At 46.9% G+C, this 27770-nt stretch overlaps 1 protein-coding gene across 1 annotated transcript in view; it reads right to left on the reverse strand.

The window, feature by feature from the left end:
• The window catches only part of LOC120914376 (connector enhancer of kinase suppressor of ras 2-like), a 304346-nt gene extending 277983 nt beyond the window's left edge, over positions 1–26363 (reverse strand). Inside the window, exon 1 of the mRNA XM_040325061.1 lies at positions 26081–26363. Coding sequence (XP_040180995.1) covers positions 26081–26144 — 64 coding nt within the window. The 5' untranslated portion in view covers positions 26145–26363. The remainder of the gene's footprint in view (positions 1–26080) is intronic.
• Positions 26364–27770: the final 1407 nt, after the last annotated feature.

Genomic DNA, 27770 nt, shown 5'->3' on the forward strand with positions numbered 1-27770 from the left:
GGTGTTCTGGGGTATTAGTAGGCCAGTTGGTGGTGTTCTGGGGATCAGTAGACCAGTTGGTGGTGTTCTGGGGTATTAGTAGGCCAGTTGGTGGTGTTCTGGGGGATTAGTAGGCCAGTTGGTGGTGTTCTGGGGGATTAGTAGGCCAGTTGGTGGTGTTCTGGGGGATCAGTAGACCAGTTGGTTGTGTTCTGGGGATCAGTAGGACAGTTGGTGGTGTTCTGGGGGATTAGTAGGCCAGTTGGTGGTGTTCTGGGGGATCAGTAGACCAGTTGGTTGTGTTCTGGGGATCAGTAGACCAGTTGGTTGTGTTCTGGGGGATCAGTAGACCAGTTGGTTGTGTTCTGGGGGATCAGTAGACCAGTTGGTGGTGTTCTGGGGTATTAGTAGGCCAGTTGGTGGTGTTCTGGGGATCAGTAGACCAGTTGGTGGTGTTCTGGGGTATTAGTAGGCCAGTTGGTGGTGTTCTGGGGGATCAGTAGACCAGTTGGTGGTGTTCTGGGGGATCATTAGGCCAGTTGGTGGTGTTCTGGGGGATTAGTAGGCCAGTTGGTGGTGTTCTGGGGGATCAGTAGACCAGTTGGTTGTGTTCTGGGGATCAGTAGGCCAGTTGGTGGTGTTCTGGGGGATTAGTAGGCCAGTTGGTGGTGTTCTGGGGGATCAGTAGGCCAGTTGGTGGTGTTCTGGGGGATCAGTAGGACAGTTGGTTGTGTTCTGGGGATCAGTAGACCAGTTGGTGGTGTTCTGGGGGATCAGTAGGACAGTTGGTTGTGTTCTGGGGATCAGTAGGCCAGTTGGTGGTGTTCTGGGGGATCAGTAGACCAGTTGGTGGTGTTCTGGGGGATTAGTAGGCCAGTTGGTGGTGTTCTGGGGGATTAGTAGGCCAGTTGGTGGTGTTCTGGGGGATTAGTAGGCCAGTTGGTGGTGTTCTGGGGGATCAGTAGACCAGTTGGTTGTGTTCTGGGGATCAGTAGGACAGTTGGTGGTGTTCTGGGGGATTAGTAGGCCAGTTGGTGGTGTTCTGGGGGATCAGTAGACCAGTTGGTTGTGTTCTGGGGATCAGTAGACCAGTTGGTTGTGTTCTGGGGGATCAGTAGACCAGTTGGTTGTGTTCTGGGGGATCAGTAGACCAGTTGGTGGTGTTCTGGGGTATTAGTAGGCCAGTTGGTGGTGTTCTGGGGATCAGTAGACCAGTTGGTTGTGTTCTGGGGGATCAGTAGACCAGTTGGTGGTGTTCTGGGGGATCAGTAGGCCAGTTGGTGGTGTTCTGGGGGATCAGTAGGACAGTTGGTTGTGTTCTGGGGATCAGTAGGCCAGTTGGTGTTGTTCTGGGGGATCAGTAGGACAGTTGGTTGTGTTCTGGGGATCAGTAGGCCAGTTGGTGGTGTTCTGGGGATCAGTAGGCCAGTTGGTGGTGTTCTGGGGGATCAGTAGGACAGTTGGTTGTGTTCTGGGGATCAGTAGGCCAGTTGGTGGTGTTCTGGGGGATCATTAGGCCAGTTGGTGGTGTTCTGGGGGATTAGTAGGCCAGTTGGTGGTGTTCTGGGGGATTAGTAGGCCAGTTGGTGGTGTTCTGGGGGATCAGTAGACCAGTTGGTTGTGTTCTGGGGATCAGTAGGACAGTTGGTGGTGTTCTGGGGGATTAGTAGGCCAGTTGGTGGTGTTCTGGGGGATCAGTAGACCAGTTGGTTGTGTTCTGGGGATCAGTAGACCAGTTGGTTGTGTTCTGGGGGATCAGTAGACCAGTTGGTTGTGTTCTGGGGGATCAGTAGACCAGTTGGTGGTGTTCTGGGGTATTAGTAGGCCAGTTGGTGGTGTTCTGGGGATCAGTAGACCAGTTGGTGGTGTTCTGGGGTATTAGTAGGCCAGTTGGTGGTGTTCTGGGGATCAGTAGACCAGTTGGTGGTGTTCTGGGGGATCATTAGGCCAGTTGGCTGATTTTTTGTCTCATTATTAATTATTATAACTATTTTGTGAATTAATTATTAATATTATAAATTGAATAATAATTCTAAAATTAATAATTATTATAATTAATTTATTATTATTATTTTACACCTTTTTCTTACTTCACTGACTGTGAACATGACCGCGTTTCTTCGTGCTCATGAATAATTATTATTAAATCATTCCGATTATAAAAATGATATTATTATAATGCTAATAATACATAAAAAAAATTATATTAATTTTATAAATTCATTATAATAATTTAATTATTATTTTACTTATCATTATGTAAACAAAATATCATTTCTGCCACAACGACGAGTTTCTCTTTAAAAGTTGAGTAATTTTTTTTTGTGTCTTATTTTCCCGGGAAAGTTTTGGCTGCCGGAAAACGCCGATCCTCCAAACCGGGAACAGAGAGTCTCGGGCGTCTATTTCGCTTTCAGAGAAGTTGAAAAACATTTTTTCTGTGTTTGTGAGAAAGAAAATAAAACGCACGCACGCACGGTTGGAGTTCCGCTCTAATTAACAGTTTACAAAATTCCAGAAAATAACGGATGGCGGTGTTGAGGGAACTCGCGAAGCCGACGAGGAATCTGGCTGAAGTTCAACTGGAGACTAAAAATCAGTTTTCTAAAACAATTCCTCAGAAAAAGAAACGCAAAATCCGGCGCTCCGTATTCCTGGGATGTGGGATCCGGACGCCGGATTGGTGAATGGCGGTAGCTGGAGGGTTCAGTCCTCTGATGTCACCGCGTTTTTTTTTTCTCTTTGTTACATTGTTAGCCAAAGTGAAATCCAAGTTGGAAAAAGAAACGTCCATCAAAGTCACCAAAGATCCCTCTCTGGCCAACTGCGTCAAAGTGATCCCTCTCTGGCCAACTGCGTCAAAGTGATCCCTCTCTGGCCAACTGCGTCAAAGTGATCCCTCTCTGGCCAACTGCGTCAAAGTGATCCCTCTCTGGCCAACTGCGTCAAAGTGATCCCTCTCTGGCCAACTGCGTCAAAGTGATCCCTCTCTGGCCAACTGCGTCAAAGTGATCCCTCTCTGGCCAACTGCATTAAAGTGATCCTTCTTCAGTCAACTGCGTCAAAGTGATCCCTCTCTGGCCAACTGCGTCAAAGTGATCCCTCTCTGGCCAACTGCGTCAAAGTGATCCCTCTCTGGCCAACTGCATTAAAGTGATCCTTCTTCAGTCAACTGCGTCAAAGTGATCCCTCTCTGGCCAACTGCGTCAAAGTGATCCCTCTCTGGCCAACTGCGTCAAAGTGATCCCTCTCTGGCCAACTGCGTCAAAGTGATCCCTCTCTGGCCAACTGCATCAAAGTGATCCCTCTCTGGCCAACTGCGTCAAAGTGATCCCTCTCTGGCCAACTGCGTCAAAGTGATCCCTCTCTGGCCAACTGCATTAAAGTGATCCTTCTTCAGTCAACTGCGTCAAAGTGATCCCTCTCTGGCCAACTGCGTCAAAGTGATCCCTCTCTGGCCAACTGCGTCAAAGTGATCCCTCTCTGGCCAACTGCGTCAAAGTGATCCCTCTCTGGCCAACTGCATTAAAGTGATCCTTCTTCAGTCAACTGCGTCAAAGTGATCCCTCTCTGGCCAACTGCGTCAAAGTGATCCCTCTCTGGCCAACTGCGTCAAAGTGATCCCTCTCTGGCCAACTGCGTCAAAGTGATCCCTCTCTGGCCAACTGCGTCAAAGTGATCCCTCTCTGGCCAACTGCGTCAAAGTGATCCCTCTCTGGCCAACTGCGTCAAAGTGATCCCTCTCTGGCCAACTGCATTAAAGTGATCCTTCTTCAGTCAACTGCGTCAAAGTGATCCCTCTCTGGCCAACTGCGTCAAAGTGATCCCTCTCTGGCCAACTGCGTCAAAGTGATCCCTCTCTGGCCAACTGCATCGCCGCCATTACTAATAAAAAATAATAATAATAATAAAAATGCCATAAAACTATCCCCTATTTTGAAGACGCGATAACTTTTGCGCAATCCAATCAACATACGCTTATTCCAGCGTTTATAACAACAAAGGTGAAAAATAAGACGTAATCAATTTAGATATAAAAGCACAAATGCAGTGACTGAGTCCTTTGGATATAGTAAAGTCCAAAAAGAAGCGGATGTGAATCCTTCACCACCAAGTGATTTGATGAAACTTTTTTTTTCTGCGATTCGCCGCACACGTCAGTCTGCGACTTTCACCGAATCGTCGGGACCACCTATTTCTGGGATGGTCAACCAGGCGGGCAGAATACCTCTGCAGGTTATAATGATGACAACCAAGTCTCCGGGATATTGAGATAGTAACCCTCCCCTCACACAAAGGAGCGTCCACAGGTAGGAGCAAGGGGAGGCGATTTCCCCCCCCTCTCCCTGTAATCGTCAAGGTGTTGTAGTTGCCAGCTACAGTGGCCGCCGCTGACTTTTTTTTTTTTGAGTCAGCCGGCTGCTCTCTGTCCTGACGCAAATCCGCGTCACTTTGTATTGGAAATTACTCAGGCCAGGAGTACCATCCCCCCCTATAAATATAGCCTAGAGAATATACATCTTATTATATTGCATGGGTGACCTTTAAAATTATGCCCCCCCCCCCCCCTGAAAAAAGTTCTGCTTACGCCTATGCCCTCACAGCAGGACCGAAATATCCAGGGGGTGGGAGGTAATCATATAAAAAAAAATAAACTCCAATAGTGTAATACCGCAAAAATAAATTTACTGGAAAAACAGCCGATTGGCTACTTTACAAGGGTTGAAAACGAGATGCGCATGGATGAAAGCGATTGCCGGCAAAGGAAACGGCAAGCATGTACCCGAGCTTTCCCGGGGATCATGCGGGGCTGCGATGGCGTCAGCGGGTAGCTCCGCCCGTGACATGTTTCGTCGCACGTGACGTCCTTCCTGGGACAATTGTTCGCAGCCAAGAGGGCTGGTGAGTGGAGCAAAGTCGGGGAGGACTGGGGAGGCGCGCCTGAGAGAACCGGGAGATTGCAGTTTGAGAGATGGGTGCAGAACCAGTGGAGAGAGGACTGCGGAGATGGGCAGCGGACAAAGAGTCTTGAAAAGAGCTATCTGGGAGTGGTAGGTGAGCAGAGGACAGCTAGCGCCTGAACTATTCTACACCACAGGGGCCCGGGGTCCCTGCCCACAAAAGGCAATTCATTGGCTTACACAGGTTACACAGCGCAATTGCTTACTTGCCCCGGCGTAACGAATGCTCCTGATTCTGGAACCTCGCTACGCCGACTGCAGCCTAAGATCTGCGCGGCATAAGGCTCTTATGCCCGCATATCTTAGGCTGCATTCTTGCGGTGGCCGCTAGGTGGCGCTCCCATTGTAATCTGTGTATAGTATGCAAATTGCATACTAACACCGATTCACAACGTTGCGCGAGCCCTGCGTACGCAATTTACGTTGTTTCCGTACGGCGGTTTTTGCGTAAGGCTGCCCCTGCTATTAGCAGGGGCAGCCAATGTTAAGTATACCCGTCGTTCCCGCATCGCGAAATTTGAATTTTACGTAGTTTGCGTAAGTGATTCGTGAATGGCGCTGGACGCCATTCACGTTCAACTTTGAAGCAAATGACGTCCTTGCGACGTCATTTGCCGCAATGCACGTCGGGAAAGTTTCCCGACGGAGCATGCGCTCTACGATCGGCGCGGGAACGCGCCTAATTTAAATGATTCCCGCCCCCTACGGGATCATTTCAATTGCGCGCGCTTGCGCCAGGCATTTTGCCGGCGCGCCCGCGCAATTTACGGAGCTTCTGCTCTATGAATAGAGGGCAGCGCAAAAAAATTGCGGGGGCGCAGGGCAAAATCGTTGCCCTGCGCCTCCGTAATAAATGCGCAAATCTACTTGAATCCGGCCCACTGTCTGCTAAAAAAAATAAAAATAGAAAGGCGTCACCAGAACAGGAAGTCAGGGGAAATCTCTCCCCAGAACGCAAAAAAAAAAAATAGTAATGTACACACATTAATAAGTTTTAAAAAGGAAATTCAGCCGGGGGAACATTGCCCCTCCCCCCATCAATCTTCTGCACCACCATCTTTGGATATCCCACGTCTAAGCAAATCTCCTGCAAGTTGAGAAGACCGGCGGCACATCTGGGTTGCGTGCTATTGGACCTTGTGCGCAGAGATGTTCCCGCAGATCCCAAACATCTGCACTGTGTGCGAGCGCGCAGAATCTTCCCGACGTGCACACGCCCCCTCGGTGTGTAACGCAGCTTCAAGGGATGTGTGATATACACAGCACGCCGAGCAGGAAGTGGGGAAGTGGAGCGGTGCAGCGTGAAAAAATAGGTAATAGACTTTCATGATATAGGGGGAAATTATCCAATCACGGGAGAGGGAAGGGGGGAGGGGAGGAACGTGACAGAAAAAAGAGGATTTCATGGGTGAAGGTCTGATTTTTAAATTCAGGTTCTTACATTAGTTGTATTTAAAAATACATTGTTGCTATATTATGTTATATTATATTTGCTTTATTGTACTATATTTAAAATATTTGCATTTTAATATGTTAGAAATATTTTCTATTTTTATCTTTGATATATTAAATTTTTTGCTATATTATAATATCATTTTGTAGCCAACCTGACCTTGGCTTGGTATCAAGAGATCCCCGAATCTTCCACTTCTTAGCGAGTGATTTAAGCAGTACTGACTGGCATCTTCAAGGTTTGGGGTATCTTTGTCTATCCTTTTTTTCCATCTTTATAAAGTTTCATTACCTTGTTACGCAGGTCTTTTGACGGTTCTTTTCTGCTCTCCATGGCTCAGTGTCTAGCCTGCTTAGGGCATCCATGTGAGAGCTAAACAAACTCATTCCCTATTTTATACACAGACACTAATTGTAATTTAAAAAGCCACAGATGTGGGAAGTGAACCCTAAATTGGCATTGTGACCCGTGTGTGTGTGTGTGTGTGACCCGTGTGTGTGTGTGTGACCCGTGTGTGTGTGACCCGTGTGTGTGTGTGTGTGTGTGACCCGTGTGTGTGTGTGTGACCCGTGTGTGTGTGACCCATGTGTGTGTGTGTGTGTGACCCGTGTGTGTGTGACCCATGTGTGTGTGTGTGTGTGTGTGTGTGTGACCCGTGTGTGTGTGACCCATGTGTGTGTGTGTGTGTGTGTGTGTGTGTGTGTGTGTGTGTGTGTGACCCGTGTGTGTGTGACCCATGTGTGTGTGTGTGTGTGTGTGTGTGTGACCCATGTGTGTGTGTGTGTGACCCGTGTGTGTGTGACCCATGTGTGTGTGTGTGTGTGTGACCCGTGTGTGTGTGTGTGTGTGTGTGTGTGTGTGACCCGTGTGTGTGTGACCCATGTGTGTGTGTGTGTGTGACCCATGTGTGTGTGTGTGTGTGACCCATGTGTGTGTGTGTGTGTGTGTGACCCGTGTGTGTGACCCATGTGTGTGTGTGTGTGTGTGACCCATGTGTGTGTGTGTGTGTGTGTGTGACCCGTGTGTGACCCGTGTGTGTGTGTGTGTGCCAAGGCCAAACATTTGAGGGGGGGGGGACATTTGGGGGACTTCTTTAGGATTTAAAAATGAGCCAAACAACTATGTGACAGTAAATGGCTTCATATCCTCATATGATATTATACATATCTGTTATTTTGTATTACATAATAAATATTTGCTATTTTGTATTAAATTATATATTATATTATTTTCTATATTATACAATATTTTCTATATTCTACATATTTTCTATATTATACAGTATTTTTTATATTATACAGTATTTTCTATATTATATATATTTTCTATAATATTTTATATTATACAGTATTTTCTATATTATATATATTTTCTATAATATTTTATATTATACAGTATTTTCTATATTATACATATTTTCTATATTATATTATACATATTTTCTATATTCTACATATTTTCTATATTATACATATTTTCTATATTATATTATACATATTTTCTATATTATATTATACATATTTTCTATATTATATTATACATATTTTCTATATTATATTATACATATTTTCTATATTATACATATTTTCTATATTATACAGTATTTTTTATATTATACATGTTTTCTATATTATATAGTATTTTCTATAATTTACATATTTTTTATATTGTACAGTATTTTCTATATTATACAGTATTTTCTATATTATATATTATACAGTATTGTCTATATTATATATTATACATATTTTCTATATTATATATTATACAGTTTTTTTTCTATAATATATATATTATACAGTATTTTATATTATACAGTATTTTATATTATACAGTATTTTATATATTTTATATTATACAGTATTTTATATTATACAGTATTTTATATATTTTATATTATACAGTATTTTATATTATACAGTATTTTCTATATTATTTTATATTATACAGTATTTTCTATATTTTATAATATACAGTATTTTCTATATTTTATATTATACAGTATTTTCTATATTTTATATTATACAGTATTTTCTATAGTTTATATTATACAGTATTTTCTATATTTTATATTATACAGTATTTTCTATATTATACATATTTTCTATATTATACAGTATTTTCTATATTTTATATTATACATATTTTCTATATTATATTATACAGTATTTTCTATATTTTATATTATACAGTATTTTCTATATTTTATATTATACAGTATTTTCTATATTTTATATTATACAGTATTTTCTATATTTTATATTATACAGTATTTTCTATATTATACAGTATTTTCTATATTATACAGTATTTTCTATATTATACATATTTTCTATATTATACAGTATTTTCTATATTATACATATTTTCTATATTATACAGTATTTTATATTATACAGTATTTTCTATATTATACATATATTCTATATTATTTTATATTATACAGTATTTTCTATATTTTATATTATACAGTGTTTTCTATATTTTATATTATACAGTATTTTCTATATTATTTTATATTATACAGTATTTTATTATACATATTTTCTATATCATATATTATACATATTTTATATTATACATATTTTCTATATTTTACATATTTTCTATATTATTTTATATTATACATATTTTCTATATTATTTTATATTATACATATTTTCTATATTTTACATATTTTCTATATTTTATATTATACAGTATTTTTTAGCTGCTATGAATTGATCCTTTATTTTATCACAAATGGATGGACTCCTCACATCGCTCCCCTTTTGTATTGGTTGTCAGGAAAAATCATTCTCGCCTTGTTATGGCGCCCGCACATACCGGCGCCCGGCACGGATTTATCATTTCATTTTTTTTGCGGTATTTTTTTTTTATTCGGGGCGGCGGAGAGACGAACCATTTCTGGACGGTTTTCATGGAAAGCACCGGAGGACGGCGAAGGGGTTTGCCCGGCCATCCGTGATCTGAATGCTAAAGAGGACAGAGATGACGTCAAGCTGAATCCACGGCGGCTACAAACACAGAACGCCCCATCCCCCGTCCCCCGTCCGCGCTCGCTCACGACGCGGCTTTAAATCAGGGAATTACTTGCCGGGGAAAATCCTGCAGCTAAACATATAATTACTTTCAACAGGATCAATGCAAAACCGCTAATCAGTTTACCAACTGAATTAATTTTTATTTTCTTTCTATTTATTTAACTGAATTTTCTTCTTGACTCGCCCGCCAGCCGGGGCCAAAAAAATTCATATTTTTTTTTCACCAAAAATTTCCCTCCGGGGAAGGGAGGGGGAGGGGGGGTGTTCCTCCATTAAGCTGAACTGTCCTAATTCTTTTATCATTACAGTGATCCGCGAGGCGCGGGAAATGGAGAACGACGCGAGATTCCATAGAAGACAATCGCATGGAGGGTCTTCAGTTTTAGATCTCCACCTTTGTATTTAAAAAAGCAACATTAGCCATAAAAAATAAAAGTAAAAAAAAAAACCATACATTAGTATAAAACACAAAAATATACTCACCTTTGCCTTCTGCCCGCAGCAACTAGGTGAGAGTGACACGGCGCGGGCGTGACGCGGTGCGGGCCTTCCGGTACCATCTCAAGAAATCATGAGAATACAAGGAAAAGAAAAGGGCCCAAGGTCCAAAAAAAAGGCAACAGGGGTAAGCTTGGGGGGGGGGGGGCTCCCCGATTTATCCCGAAGAATGTTATAAAAAAGGAACACAAGTCTCACCAAAGTCCAGAAATTCATTATTACACTGACGAGAGGAGAAATCCGACACGTTCCGGGGGCAAAAAACCTCCTTCATCGGGGGGATAAATTATATATATATATTTTATGATTTTTTTTAGGTAAAATTTAAAAATTTATTTCATGTAGGGTCAGTTTTATATATATAATTTTGCATTATTTTTTTATATTTAGTTTTTTATTCTATTTTAACAATTCTATTCCAGTATATTGCATTATTATTATTTTTTTTAAGTTTATTGAGATCCTCAGGTACAAACATTCAATACAAAAAAAGTACATCGATATATTTTATGATTTTTAATGTAAAATTGAATAATTAATTTCATGTAGGGTCACTATACAGGCATATAGGGCCAGATTCACAGAGGAAATACGCCGGAGTATCTACTGATACTCCGGCGTATTTTCAAATTTGCCGCGTCGTATCTTTATTTGTAATTCACAAAAAAGATACGACGGCTTTTGGCTAAGATCCGTCAGGCGTACGGCTTCGTACGCCTTCGGATCCTAGGTGTAATTTTCCGGCGGCCGCTGGGTGGAGTTCGCGTCGTTTTCTAGCGTCGGGTATGCAAATTAGCTGATTACGGCGATCCACGAAGATACGCGCGTTCGTCGCAATCTCTTACGTCGTCACTAGTCGGTTTTTTCCCGTCGCAAACTTACGCCTGCTTTTTCATGGCTTATATTTAGAACAGCCATGTTAAAGTATGGCCGTCGTTCCCGCGTCGAATTTCAATTTTTTTTTTTTTTTTTTGTGTAAGACGTCCGGGAATACGAAACGACGTAACGCACGTCGCTGTTCAAAAAATACGTCGGGGCGCCGTAATTTCGCGCAAAGCACGTCGGGAAATTTTCACACAGAGCATGCGCAGAACGTTCGGCGCGGGAACGCGCCTAATTTAAATGGTACATGCACCATTTGAATTAGGCGGGCTTGCGCCGGACGGCTTTATGTTACAGCGCCGTAAGTTTACACACAAGTGCTTGGTGAATCAGGCACTTGCGCTGAAAACTTGCGGCGGTGTAACGTAAAGGGGATACGTTACGCCGCCGCAGATATTTGTGAATCTGGCCCATAGTGACCCTACATGAAATTAATATTTTAATTTTACATTGATATATTTTATGATTTTTAATGTACTTTTTCTGTATTGAATGTTTGTACCTGAGCATCTCAATAAAGTTATAAAATAATAATAATGCAATATACTGGAATAGAATTGTTAACATAGAATTAAAAAATAAATAAAGTAATAATAAAATTGCATGGGACAAGAAGTCAGAAGAGAAAGCCAAAGCGTTTCAAAAGTCAAAAATCAGAGCTGAAGAAGAAGATAAAATAAAATAAAACAGTAAAAGATGATTTTAAAATCCTGTTAAATAGTGTAAATGAAGTATAAAATACAACATATAAAATTACAAATAATCAACCCAACGTGAAATTAATGCTAAATTCACATAAAGGAAGAACATGAAGAATAAATACAGTATAAAACATTATGAATAAATATAATATATCCACAGTGGTTGGAGGAGAAGGCGGGAATGTCCACCAATGAGCACACAGTGGTTGGAGGAGAAGGCGGGGAATGTCCACCAATGAGCACACAGTGGTTGGAGAAGGCGGGGAATGTCCACCAATGAGAACACAGTGGTTGGAGGAGAAGGCGGGGGGTGTCCACCAATGAGCACGCAGTGGTTGGAGGAGAAGGCGGGGAATGTCCACCAATGAGCACGCAGTGGTGGGAGGAGAAGGCGGGGAATGTCCACCAATGAGCACACAGTGGTTGGGGGAGAAGGCGGGGAATGTCCACCAATGAGCACACAGTGGTTGGAGGAGAAGGTGGGGTATGTCCACCAATGAGCACACAGTGGTTGGAGGAGAAGGCGGGGAATGTCCACCAATGAGCACACAGTGGTTGGAGGAGAAGGTGGGGAATGTCCACCAATGAGCACACAGTGGTTGGAGGAGAAGGCGGGGAATGTCCACCAATGAGCACACAGTGGTTGGAGGAGAAGGCAAGGAATGTCCACCAATGAGCACACAGTGGTGGGAGGAGAAGGCGGGGAATGTCCACCAATGAGCACACAGTGGTTGGAGGAGAAGGCGGGGAATGTCCACCAATGAGCACACAGTGGTTGGAGGAGAAGGCGGGGAATGTCCACCAATGAGCACACAGTGGGTGGAAGAGAAGGCGGGGAATGTCCACCAATGAGCACACAGCGGTTAACGGAGAAGGCGGGGGAATGTCCACCAATGAGCACACAGTGGTTGGGAGGAGAAGGCGGGGAATGTCCACCAATGAGCACACAGTGGATGGAGGAGAAGGCGGGGAATGAGCACACAGTGGTGGGAGGAGAAGGCGGGGAATGTCCACCAATGAGCACACAGTGGTTGGAGGAGAAGGCGGGGAATGTCCACCAATGAGCACACAGTGGTTGGAGGAGAAGGCGGGGAATGTCCACCAATGAGCACACAGTGGGTGGAAGAGAAGGCGGGGAATGTCCACCAATGAGCACACAGCGGTTAACGGAGAAGGCGGGGGAATGTCCACCAATGAGCACACAGTGGGTGGAAGAGAAGGCGGGGAATGTCCACCAATGAGCACACAGTGGATGGAGGAGAAGGTGGGGGAATGTCCACCAATGAGCACACAGTGGTTGGAGGAGAAGGCGGGGAATGTCCACCAATGAGCACACTGTGGTTGGGAGGAGAAGGTGGGGAATGTCCACCAATGAGCACACAGTGGTTGGGAGGAGAAGGCGGGGAATGTCCACCAATGAGCACACAGCGGTTGGAGGAGAAGGCGGGGAATGTCCACCAATGAGCACACAGTGGGTGGAAGAGAAGGCGGGGAATGTCCACCAATGAGCACACAGTGGATGGAGGAGAAGGTGGGGGAATGTCCACCAATGAGCACACAGTGGTTGGAGGAGAAGGCGGGGAATGTCCACCAATGAGCACACTGTGGTTGGGAGGAGAAGGTGGGGAATGTCCACCAATGAGCACACAGTGGTTGGGAGGAGAAGGCGGGGAATGTCCACCAATGAGCACACAGCGGTTGGAGGAGAAGGCGGGGAATGTCCACCAATGAGCACACAGCGGTTGGAGGAGAAGGCGGGGAATGTCCACCAATGAGCACACAGTGGTTGGGAGGAGAAGGCGGGGGAATGTCCACCAATGAGCACACAGTGGTTGGAGGAGAAGGTGGGGAATGTCCACCAATGAGCACACAGTGGTTGGGAGGAGAAGGCGGGGAATGTCCACCAATGAGCACACAGTGGTTGGAGGAGAAGGTGGGGAATGTCCACCAATGAGCACACAGTGGTTGGAGGAGAAGGCGGAGAATGTCCACCAATGAGCACACAGTGGTTGGAGGAGAAGGCGGAGAATGTCCACCAATGAGCACAATAGTATAAATCCTCAATAATAAAAAATATAATAATAATAATGTAAATCCTGAATAATATTATTATTTTGGATGTATATATTCTTATTCCTAATAACATCAGACATCTTCAATAATACAAATAATAATAATATTAATCCTGAATAATAATAGTTATAATAATGTATATACTGAATAATATACATTTTGAGTAATAATAAAAAATAATGTAAATCCTTAATAATGATAATAATAATCTTAAATAATAAATATATATATATTTTTTTTAAATCATCCATACCTGCAATACAAAATTAAATCCCCCCTCCCCCACCCCGTTACAAGCATAGGGAACGCCGCTCCTTACTCCTGCATAGTATTTGTTTCAAACAAAATAAAATATAAAAACGAAAGCGGCGCACATATCAACTGAACAACGCAAGAAGGAAAATTATTTTTTTTCCAATAAATTTTTAAGAGCTCCTCTCCGTCCACTCGAGTTCTTTGGGGGGGGGGGGCAGTGCCCGCTTAATGAATTACTAAAAGCGCCTGATTCTGGAGCGCTGCCCCATTTTATCCCGGCTGTGATCGGATTCCGGCGCTCGGCCCCCCCCCCCCCCACGCACGCGCAGGTCTGTAATTTCATTGTCTGCTCTGCTTTATTTTGAGCAATTAATTATCTTCATCCAGAAAATCTCATCAACTCTTCACTACCAGGAGAGGAGGCTTCAGATTCAGAGACGGCGGCGGAACAGACCGCGAGCGCAGCATTTCTGGCGGGAAGCATCGGTGGCATGGATCGTGGCAACATTTGGTTGATGCCAAAATGTTTACAGCGATTTCATTCGCTGCAGCAGGTTGCGGTATGTTGTGTGCCCACTAATCTGTGTCTTTTCTCTTGGCCAATCAGATGCAGCCTTGGTAATGAACGTGATCCCCTTATTAAACATGTTGGATAGGCTCCGCCCACACAGCTGCGTCATTCACTCGCAGGTTCCTGTGAATGATTAAACTACAAGTACCATCTGCCACTGTGGCCAAGGCCCAGGACAAGGGGTGGGCAGGAGGATAGGGTGCCCCGGGCGCAATTATTTGTTGCAGGGATGGGGGCGCCCTGACCCTAAGCCTAAGGGACGTAGGGGGGTGGAGTTTGGTTTGTTGTCCTGGGTGCTGGATGACCTTGTCCCGGTACTGACTGTGGGAGACCGCACCTCTGGCCACATGCAGTACTGCATACACCAGCGCCCCACCGCACCTCTGGCCACATACAGTACTGCATACACCAGCACCCCCCGCACCTCTGGCCACATGCAGTACTGCATACACCAGCGCCCCCCCACACCTCTGGCCACATACAGTACTGCATACACCAGCGCCCCCCGCACCTCTGGCCACATACAGTACTGCATACACCAGCGCCCCCCCGCACCTCTGGCCACATACAGTACTGCATACACCAGCGCCCGCCCCCCGCACCTCTGGCCACATACAGTACTGCACACACCAGCGCCCCCCCCCCGCACCTCGGGCTACATACAGTACTGCATACACCAGCGCCCCCCCCACACCTCTGGCCACATACAGTACTGCATACACCAGCGCCCCCCCCCCCCACACCTCTGGCCACATACAGTACTGCATACACCAGTGCCCCCCGCACCTCTGGCCACATACAGTACTGCATACACCAGCGCCCCCCCGCACCTCTGGCCACATACAGTACTGCATACCCACCTCTTCACAATTTGAATTAGGCGGGCTTACGCCAGCCGATTTACGCTACGCCGCCGCAACTTACGAAGCAAGTGCTTTGAGAATACAGCACTTGTCCGTCTAAGTTGCGGAGGCGTAACGTAAATCAGATACGTTACGCCCGCACAAAGTTACGCGCTCCTACGGCAATTTGGCCCTTTGACTTTTAAGTGGTTAAACTTCCTGCATTTACACACAAAAAAGTTTGATCTGAGAAGGAAGTTAGTTACAATGTTTCATGTTGTAAAAAACTTGGCAGTCTGCGGGATTTTTTTCTTTACACACACAGCAGTTTATCCCTTTGATCTGAGAAGGAAGTTAGTTACAATGTTTCATGTTAAAAACTTGGCAGACTGCCAGATTTTTTTCTTTACACACAGAAGTTTATTCCTTTGATCTAAGAAGGACGTTAGTTACAATGTTTCATGTTGTTTAAAAACTTGGCAGACTGCCAGATATTTTATTTTGACAGCTGATAAGTCTCTCCACTTGTTCTATGAAAGAATCGGCAAACTCTGCATTGGAGATCGTCGGGGGGGGGGTTGAATCGAGATCGGATTCTGTAACAATTATTTATGTAGCTCTACCGCCCACGCAGAGATATTTTCCAGATAGCAATAATTCACAACCAGCTCAGATCCCTCTTTCCCGGCGCTAAACTGCAAACTGCCCGCCGATACCAGCGTCAGACATCCGAACGTTTGCGGGGGGGGGGCCATTAGAGATGGTAGCGTCCGCTTCATGGAAACCTTCTTTCCTTGGCGCCATGAACCGAAACATAATCGAGCTTCCAGATCCACCACACAGGGTAACCTGCGTCAAGACGCGAGTCGGCGGTGAGTCACCCTGTCCAATCCATTTCCAGTGATGTCGAGAAAGACGGCGAGGCCATTATCCCGAGTAACCCTTCATGTGCCAGATTCCTCCTGTCAGGTCTATAGCATGTCACACTAAATCTGTCTAAATATCAAGGGGGGGGGGGATAATCTTCAAAATTATCTGCGGCGAAAACGTGCGCTCTCCCTCAAGGAGCGACTGCCGCGGTTACCGCCGTTAAACACTCTGCGGGGAAATTAAACCGTCTCCCCGCCGTATGGCCGCAATAACATCCAGTTAATCGTCCTGCTCTGTCCTATTACCAGGCCGCGTGAAAGGCGATCATTTCGCCGACAGTTGATGCGTCTCTGGGGGGGGCGCAAAGGTAACGTTCTTTTCAGGCGTGATTACCCAGAGGCCCAAATTATTAGAGGGCTGGAGGGAGGATGAGCAGAGGAAGTGCTGGAGTCAGCAAGAAGTAGGGGAATCGCACGCGGCACAAACCATCAGGACTGGATTGGAGGCTTCGACCGGAACCGAGAGATTCTCTACTGGGACAACACCATCCGGCACTCCAAAAAGAACCAATAAAAAAGGTGAAAAAAACTGGTATACAGTAATTGTTTCCCTGCCTGGAGAACTATGCGAGCTTACACTAAACGTCCGTGACCACCTGACCATTACACCCATAGGAGCTTGTTGGCCATCTTATTCTAAAGCCTTGGCCTTCTATATGGATCCCACCCCCCTCACCCCTTTCTGGTGCAGTCTATACATGTCTGTGGAGCTATAAGAGCTCGTTGGCCATCTTATTCTAAAAACCATGGCCTTCGATGCGGAGTTGACCCCCCTCACCCCTTTGTGGCTCATCTATGGTGGTGGGGAGGGAAGACTCATTGATGGAGGTGGGGAGGGAAGGATCATTGATGGAGGTGGGGTGGGAAGACTCATTGATGGAGGTGGGGAGGGAAGGATCATTGATGGAGGTGAGGAGGGAAGGCCCATTGATGGAGGTTGGGAGGGAAAGGCTCATTGATGGAGGTGGGGAGAGAAGGCTCGTTGATGGAGGTGGGAAGGGAAGGCTCATTGATGGAGGTGGGAAGGGAAGGCTCAGTGATGGAGGTGGGGAGGGAAGGCTCATTGATGGAGGTGGAAAGGGAAGGCTCATTGATGGAGGTGGGAAGGGAAGGCTCATTGATGGAGGTGGGGAGGGAAGGCTCATTGATGGGGGTGGGAAGGGAAGGCTCATTGATGGAGGTGGGGAGGGAAGGCTCATTGATGGAGGTGGGGAGGGAAGACTCATTGATGGAGGTGGGGAGGGAAGACTCATTGATGGACGTGGGAGGGGAAGGCTCATTGATGTGGTGGGAAGGGAAGGCTCATTGATATAGGCAAGGAGGGGAAGGCTCATTGATGGAGGTGGGGAGGGAAGGCTCATTGATGGAGGTGGGGAGGGAAGGCTCAGTGGGGGAGGGAAGGCTCATTGATGGAGGTGGGGTGGGAAGGATCATTGATGGAGGTGGGGGAGGGAAGGCTCATTGATGGAGGTGGGGAGGGAAGGCTCATTGATGGAGGTGGGGAGGGAAGGCTCAGTGGGGGAGGGAAGGCTCATTGATGGAGGTGGGGTGGGAAGGATCATTGATGGAGGTGGGGGGGGAAGGCTCATTGATGGAGGTGGGGAGGGAAGGCTCATTGATGGAGGTGGGGAGGGAAGGCTCATTGATTGAGGTGGGAGGGGAAGGCTCATTGATATAGGCAAGGAGGGGAAGGCTCATTGATGGAGGTGGGGATGGAAGGATCATTGATGGAGGTGGGGTGGGAAGGCTCATTGATTGAGGTGGGGAGGGGAAGGCTGATTGATGGAGGTGGGAAGGGAAGGCTCGTTGATATAGGCAAGGAGGGGAAGGCTCATTAATGGAGGTGGGGATGGAAGGATCGTTGATGGAGGTGGGGAGGGAAGGCTCATTGATTGAGGTGGGGAGGGAAGGCTCATTGATTGAGGTGGGAGGGAAGGCTCATTGATGGAGGTGGGGAGGGGAGGCTCATTGATGGAGGCGGGGAGGTAAGGATCATTGGTGGAGGTGGGGAGGGAAGGATTGATGGTGGAGGTGGGGAGGGAAGGCTCATTGATGGAGGTGGGGAGGGGAAGGCTCATTGATGGAGGGAAGGCTCAATGATGGAGGTGGGAGGGAAGGCTCATTAATGGAGATGGGGAGGGAAGACTCATTGATGGAGGTGGGGAGGGAAGGCTCATTGATGGAGGTGGGGAGGGGAAGGCTCATTGATGGAGGGAAGGCTCAATGATGGAGGTGGGGAGGGAAGGGTCATTTATGGAGGTGGGGAGGGAAGGCTCAGTGATGGAGGTGGGGGAGGGAAGGCTCATTGATGGAGGTGGGGAGGGAAGGCTCATTGATGGAGGTGGGAGGGAAGGCTCAGTGGGGGTGGGAAGGCTCATTGATGGAGTGGGGTGGGAAGGATCATTGATGGAGGTGGGGAGGGAAGGCTCATTGATGGAGGTGGGGAGGGAAGGCTCATTGATGGAGGTGGGGGGAGGGAATGCTCATTGATGGAGGTGAGGAGGGAAGGCTCATTGATGGAGGTGGAGGGGGGAAGGCTCATTGATGGAGGTGGGGGGGGGGAAGGCTCATTGATGGAGGTGGGAGGGAAGGCTCATTGATGGAGGTGGGGAGGGAAGGCTCATTGATGGAGGTGGGGAGGGAAGGCTCATTGATGGAGGTGGGGGGAGGGAATGCTCATTGATGGAGGTGCCCCTTGCTTTATAGAGCGAGCGGAGGGGGCTTGTATAACCAGCCAGAAAGCATCAGGTCGGGAGCAAGCGCAGTGTTCATTGCCAACAGCTGTTCGGGCTCGGAGATTTCCGTAGCCCATCAACTGCACATGCGCGGCGCCTGCGCAGTCGAGGCCAGACTCTATCGGATAGGGGAATCATCTCGACAAAACACTGCCACTGTTTACATCACATGATCAGCTCTCATTGGCTGGCAGCTGATAACGTGGTAAGGGGTCGACCCCTTACTCCGATCTGTGATCAGCCGAGTTTCATTGACTCACTGATCACAGGGCGCTCAGGCCCCTCGGGAACGGGAAGACGTCCACGGACACCCTCCCGGGCAAATTAGGTCCGCGCTGTAGCCGTCTTTCGGCTACAGCGCGGATGGGAGGTGGTCAAACAAGCGAGCAACCAATAAAATCAGAGGACCTGATCTGCTCACTTGACTGCAAAAGTCAGAGGATCGGCACGACAGCCAGGCGCCTCGCATTTTCAGAAGGACGGCATCAGCAGCCACCATGTTTGCAGGTTACTACAGGAAGTCTACAGGAAGAACTGGAAAGGGGAGGAGGAAGATCGTTCTATAATGGTAATGAAACACCAAATACAATTATAATTCCAACCGGGGACACCCAGAAATATCGGGAACGTCATCAGAGAGCAGCCAATGGAATCTCAGTCCATGGAGGACGACGCCGATCAACCCAGTCATACAAATCAGCATCAGAGAGAAATGACAATTGTCATTGTTATTATCCACATCGATCGCTTTCCTGTCTGCCAGTTTTATGTCAATGGAGATCAACTCACTTCATACCGGGGGGGGGGGGGCATCAGGTGCAACCCCGACATCACCGCACATGATATTCAATCAGAGACTGCAGACACAGTACAGGAGATGGTCAGAGACTGCAGACATAGTACAGGAGATGATCAGAGACTGCAGACATAATACAGGAGATGGTCAGAGACTGCGGACATAGTACAGGAGAGGGTCAGAGACTGCAGACATAATACAGGAGATGATAAGAGACTGCAGACATAGTACAAGAGACGATCAGAGACTGCAGACATAGTACAGGAGATGATCAGAGACTGCAGACATAGTACAGGAGATGATCAGAGACTGCAGACATGGTACAGGAGATGATCAGAGACTGCAGACATGGTACAGGAGATGGTCAGAGACTGCAGACATAGTACAGGAGATGATCAGAGACTGCAGACATAGTACAGGAGATGATCAGAGACTGCAGACATGGTACAGGACATGGTCAGAGACTGCAGACATAGTACAGGAGATGATCAGAGACTGCAGACATAATACAGGAGATGGTCAGAGACTGCAGACATAGTACAGGAGATGATCAGAGACTGCAGACATAGTACAGGAGATGATCAGAGACTGCAGACATGGTACAGGAGATGGTCAGAGACTGCAGACATAGTACAGGAGATGATCAGAGACTGCAGACATAGTACAGGAGATGATCAGAGACTGCAGACATGGTACAGGAGATGGTCAGAGACTGCAGACATAGTACAGGAGATGATCAGAGACTGCAGACATAATACAGGAGATGGTCAGAGACTGCAGACATAGTACAGGAGATGGTCAGAGACTGCAGACATAGTACAGGAGATGGTCAGAGACTGCAGACATAGTACAGGAGACGGTCAGAGACTGCAGACATAGGAAAGGAGATGGTCAGAGACTGCAGACATAATACAGGAGATGGTCAGAGACTGCAGACATAATACAGGAGATGGTCAGAGACTGCAGACATAGTACAGGAGATGGTCAGAGACTGCAGACATAGTACAGGAGATGGTCAGAGACTGCAGACATAATACAGGAGATGGTCAGAGACTGCAGACATAATACAGGAGATGGTCAGAGACTGCAGACATAATACAGGAGATGGTCAGAGACTGCAGACATAGTACAGGAGATGGTCAGACTGCAGACATAATACAGGAGATGGTCAGAGACTGCAGACATAATACAGGAGATGGTTAGATTCTGCAGACATAGTACATGAGATGATCAGAGACTGCAGACATAATACAGGAGATGATCAGAGACTGCAGACATAATACAGGAGATGATCAGAGACTGCAGACATAGGAAAGGAGATGGTCAGAGACTGCAGACATAGGAAAGGAGATGGTCAGAGACTGCAGACATAATACAGGAGACGGTCAGAGACTGCAGACATAGGAAAGGAGATGGTCAGAGACTGCAGACATAATACAGGAGATGATCAGAGACTGCAGACATAATACACAAGATGGTTAGATTCTGCAGACATACTACAGGAGATGGTCAGAGACTGCAGACATAATACAGGAGACGGTCAGAGACTGCAGACATAGAAAGGAGATGGTCAGAGACTGCAGGACATAATACAGGAGACGGTCAGAGACTGCAGACATAGGAAAGGAGATGGTCAGAGACTGCAGACATAGTACAGGAGACGGACACCTTCACCAAAACAATGATGCCGGCTGATTCCAGGAAAAACTTGCTTTACCTCTCCCCATATTAAGGTGTATGTAAACTTAAAGAAGAACTCCACTTTTACTATCAAATTCAAAAATGTTAAATCTAAAAAAGTATCCTTGTATAAAAGTAATTCACTAAGAGTAAAATAACGGTCCAAAAAATGCGGTCTCTGACAAAAAAAATTCTACTTATTCACGTAGTACCCCTACCTATTTTACATGGGGGGGGGGCTGGATCTGGGGACCTGCCCACCAGATAGGGTTGTGGGCATGAGGCCCTTGTCCCCATCAAAATGGTGGGGTAGCATAGCTCCCCTCAGCCCCAAAGCACCCTTCCACCCCCCATGTTGAGGGCATGTGGCCTGGTATGGTTCCCCCCCCCCCCCCCCCAATTTCCTGACCTGCTGGGCTTCATGTGTCTGGTATGGATTTTGGGGGGGGGACCCCACGCCATTTAAAAAAAAATTGGGGTTTCCCTTAAAATCCATACCAGGGCCTGGTATGGACTGGGGGGGGGCACGCTTTTTTTTCTTCAGCATTTTTAATTTACTCCATTTTTATTTCCATTCAGCTGTCAGCAGGGAACCCGCTGACAGCTGATGAGTCATCTGTCGTTAGGGACACGATGGCTGGCTTCTCCAGTCCACTTCATTTGTCAAAAAACAAATTACTGCCAGCAAAACCCCTGTTGGTAAATATCAAGTTTTACTTTTTACTCTCTGGTCCGTTCCATCAAACCGAAAAGTCAGCTCCAGACACAAAGAAGGCTGGCAGGACGCGGGCCCGGGTCAATAAACCCATTAGCAGGATATCTCTTAAGCAAGTCTGCCAATAGCCGTCATAAAATTGCATCGTCAGAGGTCCCGTCGGGCTATCTTCTGGTTGCAATTGGCTACTTTAAAGTCAGAACCCGGGTTTAAGTCTAGATCTACTTGACCCAAAACTGCCCCCTTTTTCATACAACCCGGCTATCGAAATCACTTCACATTCCATAAATCCTGATATGATACAATTACGTTTTGGAACAACAGTCCATTAAAAAGTATAAGAAAGTAAAAAAAGAAAATATTGGTGCCGTGACTCGGATGTGAACTGAGGTTTCAGCACTCACCCACCTCTGCTCCCCACACTGAGTAAGGTTTGGCTCAGTGACGCCCTCTAGTGGGTCCACAAAAAAGCTGCTGCAACTGGCAGCTCAAATTTTCCCACTGAAATCAGTGAAAAAGAGCCGATGACCTTCCTAAATCAGACTGAACAGCAGATTTGGCTCTGAATTTTGTTACCGTATATACTCAAGTATAAGCCGACCCGAATATAAGCCTAGGCACTGTAAATATCAGAGAACTGTGTGTGGCCCTCAGGCCGCACTGTAAATATCAGAGGACTGCACGTGGCCCTCGGGCTGCACTGTAAGTATCAGAGGACTGCACGTGGCCCTCGGGCCGCACTGTAAATATCAGAGAACTGTGCGTGGCCCTCGGCCGCACTGTAAATATCAGAGAATTGTGCGTGGCCCTCGGGCCACACTGTAAATATCAGAGGACTGCACGTGGCCCTCGGGCCGCACTGTAAATATCAGAGGACTGCACCTGGCCCTCGGGCCGCAATGTAAATATCAGAGGACTGCACCTGGCCCTCGGGCCGCACTGTTAATATCAGAGCACTGCACGTGGCCCTCAGGCCGCACTGTAAATATCGGAGAACTGTTTGTGGCCCTCGGCCTGCACTGTAAATATCAGAGGACTGCACGTGGCCCTCGGGCCGCACTGTAAATATCGGAGAACTGTTTGTGGCCCTCGGGCCGCACTGTAAATAGCAGAGGACTGCACGTGGCCCTCAGGCCGCACTGTAAATACAGAGGGACTGCACGTGGCCCTCGGGCCGCACTGTAAATATCAGAGGACTGCACGTGGCCCTCGGGCCGCACTGAAAGTATCAGAGGACTTCACATGGCCCTCAGGACGCACTGTAAGTATCAGGGAACTGCGTGTGGCCCTCGGGCCACACTGTTAATATCAGAGGACTTCACATGGCCCTCAGGCCGCACTGTAAGTATCAGGGAACTGCGTGTGGCCCTCGGGCCACACTGTTAATATCAGAGGACTGCACGTGGCCCATCGGGCCGCACTGTAAGTATCAGAGGACTTCACATTGCCCCTCAGGCCGCACTGTAAGTATCAGGGGACTTTGTGTGGCCCTCGGGCCGCACTGTAAATATCAGAGGGACTTCACATGGGCCCTCAGGCCGCACTGTAAATATCAGAGGGCTGCACGTGGCCCTCAGGCCGCACTGTAAATATCAGAGGACTGCACGTGGCCCTCGGGCCCGCGCTGTAAGTATCAGAGGACTTCACATGGCCCTCGGGCCGCACTGTAAGTATCAGGGGACTGCGTGTGGCCCTCGGGCCGCTGGACGGACATGACGGGTCGAAACTGTTCGAGGAGGGAAAATATATATCCAGACATTCCAGGTCAGGGGACCTTTAAATGTAAACTTGTCAGTGGTGGGAGTCGGGGGTCCAATCTGTAGTCCAGATCACTAGTTCAGAGAGCGCCCCCTACAGGACAGAATCTAAGAAGATTACAAAAACATATCTGTGCCCATAGAAGAGTGAGGGGACAGAGTAACAGCAGCATTCAGGCTCCTACAGAGATCATATGATGCCCCCGACACACTGACATGACTTCCTTGTTACAAGACAAGCAGACAATCCGATCGGAAGGTTACATTGTTTCTACACATTTGCTGACAATCTTCACATCCTCTTCATGCTTTTAATTATCAACAGAAAGAGTAACAACAATCGAATCTTCATTTCCCAACAACCGTCAGAGCCGTGCGTGTCACGAGCCACATCTTCATACCGCCTATTGTCACACACACACACGTGCAACACATGGGGGGGGGGGGGAGTATAACACAAGGCCAGATGATTATCTCACACAATACACGAGCAGAGCCGCCTCCACCGGGCAGAACCAACCACCAATCCTCCGATATCCATCCATCTACTATACAATCTACACAATACCGATATCCCATCTACTATACAATCTACACAATACCGATATCCCATCTACTATACAATCTACACAATACCGATATATCATCTACACAACGCTGATCTACATGATATACAATACTGATATACCTTTCATTATATACAGGGGTAGTATACAGATATACAGAGGGTAGCAGGAATAGTGTAAAGATATACACAGTATACAGATGTAATGTACATATACACAGGATATATAGGGTAGTATATAGATATACACAGGGGTAGTATATAGATATACACAGGGTATATAGGGGTAGTATATAGATATACACAGGATATATAGGGGTAGTATATCGATATACACAAGATATATAGGGGTAGTATATAGATATACACAGGATATATAGGGGTAGTATATCAATATACACAAGATATATAGGGGTAGTATATAGATATACACAAGATATATAGGGGTAGTATATAGATATACAGACGATATATAGGGGTAGTATATAGATATACACAGAGTATAGATGGGTAGTATACAGATACCGAGTGTAGCAGGAATAGTGTGCATATACACAGGGTATATAGGGGTAGTATATAGATATGCACAGGATATATAGGAATATTATATAGATATACACAGGATACATAGGGTAGTATATAGATATACACAGGGGTAGTATATAGATATACACAGGATATATAGGGGTAGTATATAGCTATACACAGAATATATAGGGGTAGTATTAAGATATACACAGGAGGTAGTATATAGATATACACAGGGGTAGTATATAGATATACACAGGATATATAGGGGTAGTATATAGATATACACAGGGGTAGTATATAGAATACACAGGGGTAGTATATAGATATACACAGGATATATATGGGGTAGTATATAGATATACACAGAGTATAGATGGGTAGTATACAGATACCAAGTGTAGCAGGAATAGTGTACATATACACAGGGTATATAGGGGTAGTATATAGATATAAAGGGGTAGTATATAGATATACACAGGATATATAGGGGTAGTATATAGATATACACAGGATATATAGGGGTAGTATATAGATATACACAGGGGTAGTATATAGATATACACAGGGTATATGGGGGTGGTATATAGATATACACAGGGTATATAGATATACACAGGATATATAGGGGTAGTATATAGATATACACAGGGTATATAGGGGTAGTATATAGATATACAACAGGATATATAGGGGTAGTATATAGATATACACAGGGGAGTATATAGATATACACAGGGTATATGGGGTGGTGGATATAGATATACACATTGTATATAGGGGTAGTATATAGATATATACAGTCGGTGGAGGATGTGTGGTCACAGCTCATACCGGGCCATAATGGAGAGGAATCTGGCACCATATATAGTACCCCCCCATGTACATGCATGAACCCCGGATCTGGCCCCCAATGTCACAGTCATAGACCGGGGTGCAGCATAACCAGGGATGAGAAGAGGAGCTCTTCTTCTATTGTCGGGTCCAGCGGAGAGGCAGAAATCCCCGAAGATTCTCTATTCTGTAGGTCCATAGATTTTATAGATCCTATATAGATTCTATGGGTTCTCGGGTTCTATAGGTTCTGTGGATTCCATGGGTTCTCGGGTTCCTTACCTTTCATCCAGTCCACCACCTGCTTGGGACTCCACTTGCTGATGGGTTCCATGACCAGAGCCATGATGATGGAAGGAGGATGGGGATGGGGGGCTCACAGCATGCCCGGCTTGAGGATGATGTTGGAGGAGCTCTGCCGGCTCTGAGGATGAGGATGATGTTGGAGGAGCTCCTCCGTCCCTCCAGGATTCGCCCGCACTGATTCACTAATGTAGAAAATTACATTGGCCCCTCCCCCGCTGCCTGCAACACGCCGGAGCCCAGAGAGAGGGGAATGGTGCAATACAGGAGAGAGAGGAGGAGAGGAGAGGTGTCGGCTCCTCATCTCATCACACCACGCTATCCTGTGCAACGGCAGCGCTCCCTGCGGGGGGATCCCGACAATTCACACACATGAGAGGGGGACTGCGAGAGATAGAGCCCCCCCCCCCAAATCAGAGGTCCTGGACCCCCACCTAGGGAGAGAGATACAGCACCCCCCCAAATCAGAGGTCCTGGATCCCCCCCCAAATCAGAGGTCCTGGACCCCCACCCAGGGAGAGAGATACAGCACCCCCCAAATCAGAGGTCCTGGACCCCCCCCCAGGGAGAGAGATACAGCACCCCCCCCAAATCAGAGGTCCTGGACCCCCACCTAGGGAGAGAGATACAGCACCCCCCCCCCAAATCAGAGGTCCTGGACCCCCACCTAGGAGAGAGATACAGCACCCCCCTAAATCAGAGGTCCTGGACCCCCACCTAGGGAGAGAGATACAGCACCCCCCCCAATCAGAGGTCCTGGACCCCCTCCTAGGGATAGAGATACAGCACCCCCCCCCCAAATCAGAGGTCCTGGACCCCCCCCTAGGGAGAGAGATACAGCACCCCCCCCCCCAATCAGAGGTCCTGGACCCCCACCTAGGGAGAGAGATACAGCACCCCCCCATCAGAGGTCCTGGACCCCCACCTAGGGAGAGAGATACAGCACCCCCCCCCCCATCAGAGGTCCTGGACCCCCACCTAGGGATAGAGATATAGCACCCCCCATCAAAATTCCTGGACCCCCACCTAGGAAGAGATATACAGCACCCCCCATCAGAGGTCCTGGACCCCCACCTAGGAAGAGACATAAAGCACCCCCAATCAGAGGTCCTGGACCCCAACCTAGGAATATACAGCACCCCCCATCAGAGTTCCTGGACCACCACCTAAGGATAGAGATACAGCACCCCCCATCAGAGGTCCTGGACCCCCAGTATAAACATGGAACCTGGACCCCCAGGGTGCCCCCTTACTGGAGATACAGCTCTCCCCCAAACCATGGGAGGGTGGGGGGGATACGACACCCACATCAGAGGATGTCCTGGACCCCTATCCAGGGAGAGGGATACAGCACCCCCATCAGAGGTCCTGGACTACCAGTATAAATAGGGAGCCCCCTTTACTGGAGATATAGTTCTCCCCACTTATAGACACTGGACCCCCGACCTTACTGGATACAGCACCCCCCCCATCAGAGGTCCTGGACCCCAACCCATGGGGAGAGATACAGCACCCCCTCCATCAGAGGTCCTGGACCCCCATAAATGGGGAGCGATACAGCACTCCCCCCCCCCCCACAGGATATACAGGAGTAGTGTACATATATACAGGACACACATGGGTAGTGTACAGATTCAGGATATCTGTACTAAATAAATCACCAATATAA

Source organism: Rana temporaria, chromosome 9 (assembly GCF_905171775.1).
Source record: "Rana temporaria chromosome 9, aRanTem1.1, whole genome shotgun sequence".
Classification (NCBI taxonomy): Eukaryota; Metazoa; Chordata; class Amphibia; order Anura; family Ranidae; genus Rana; species Rana temporaria.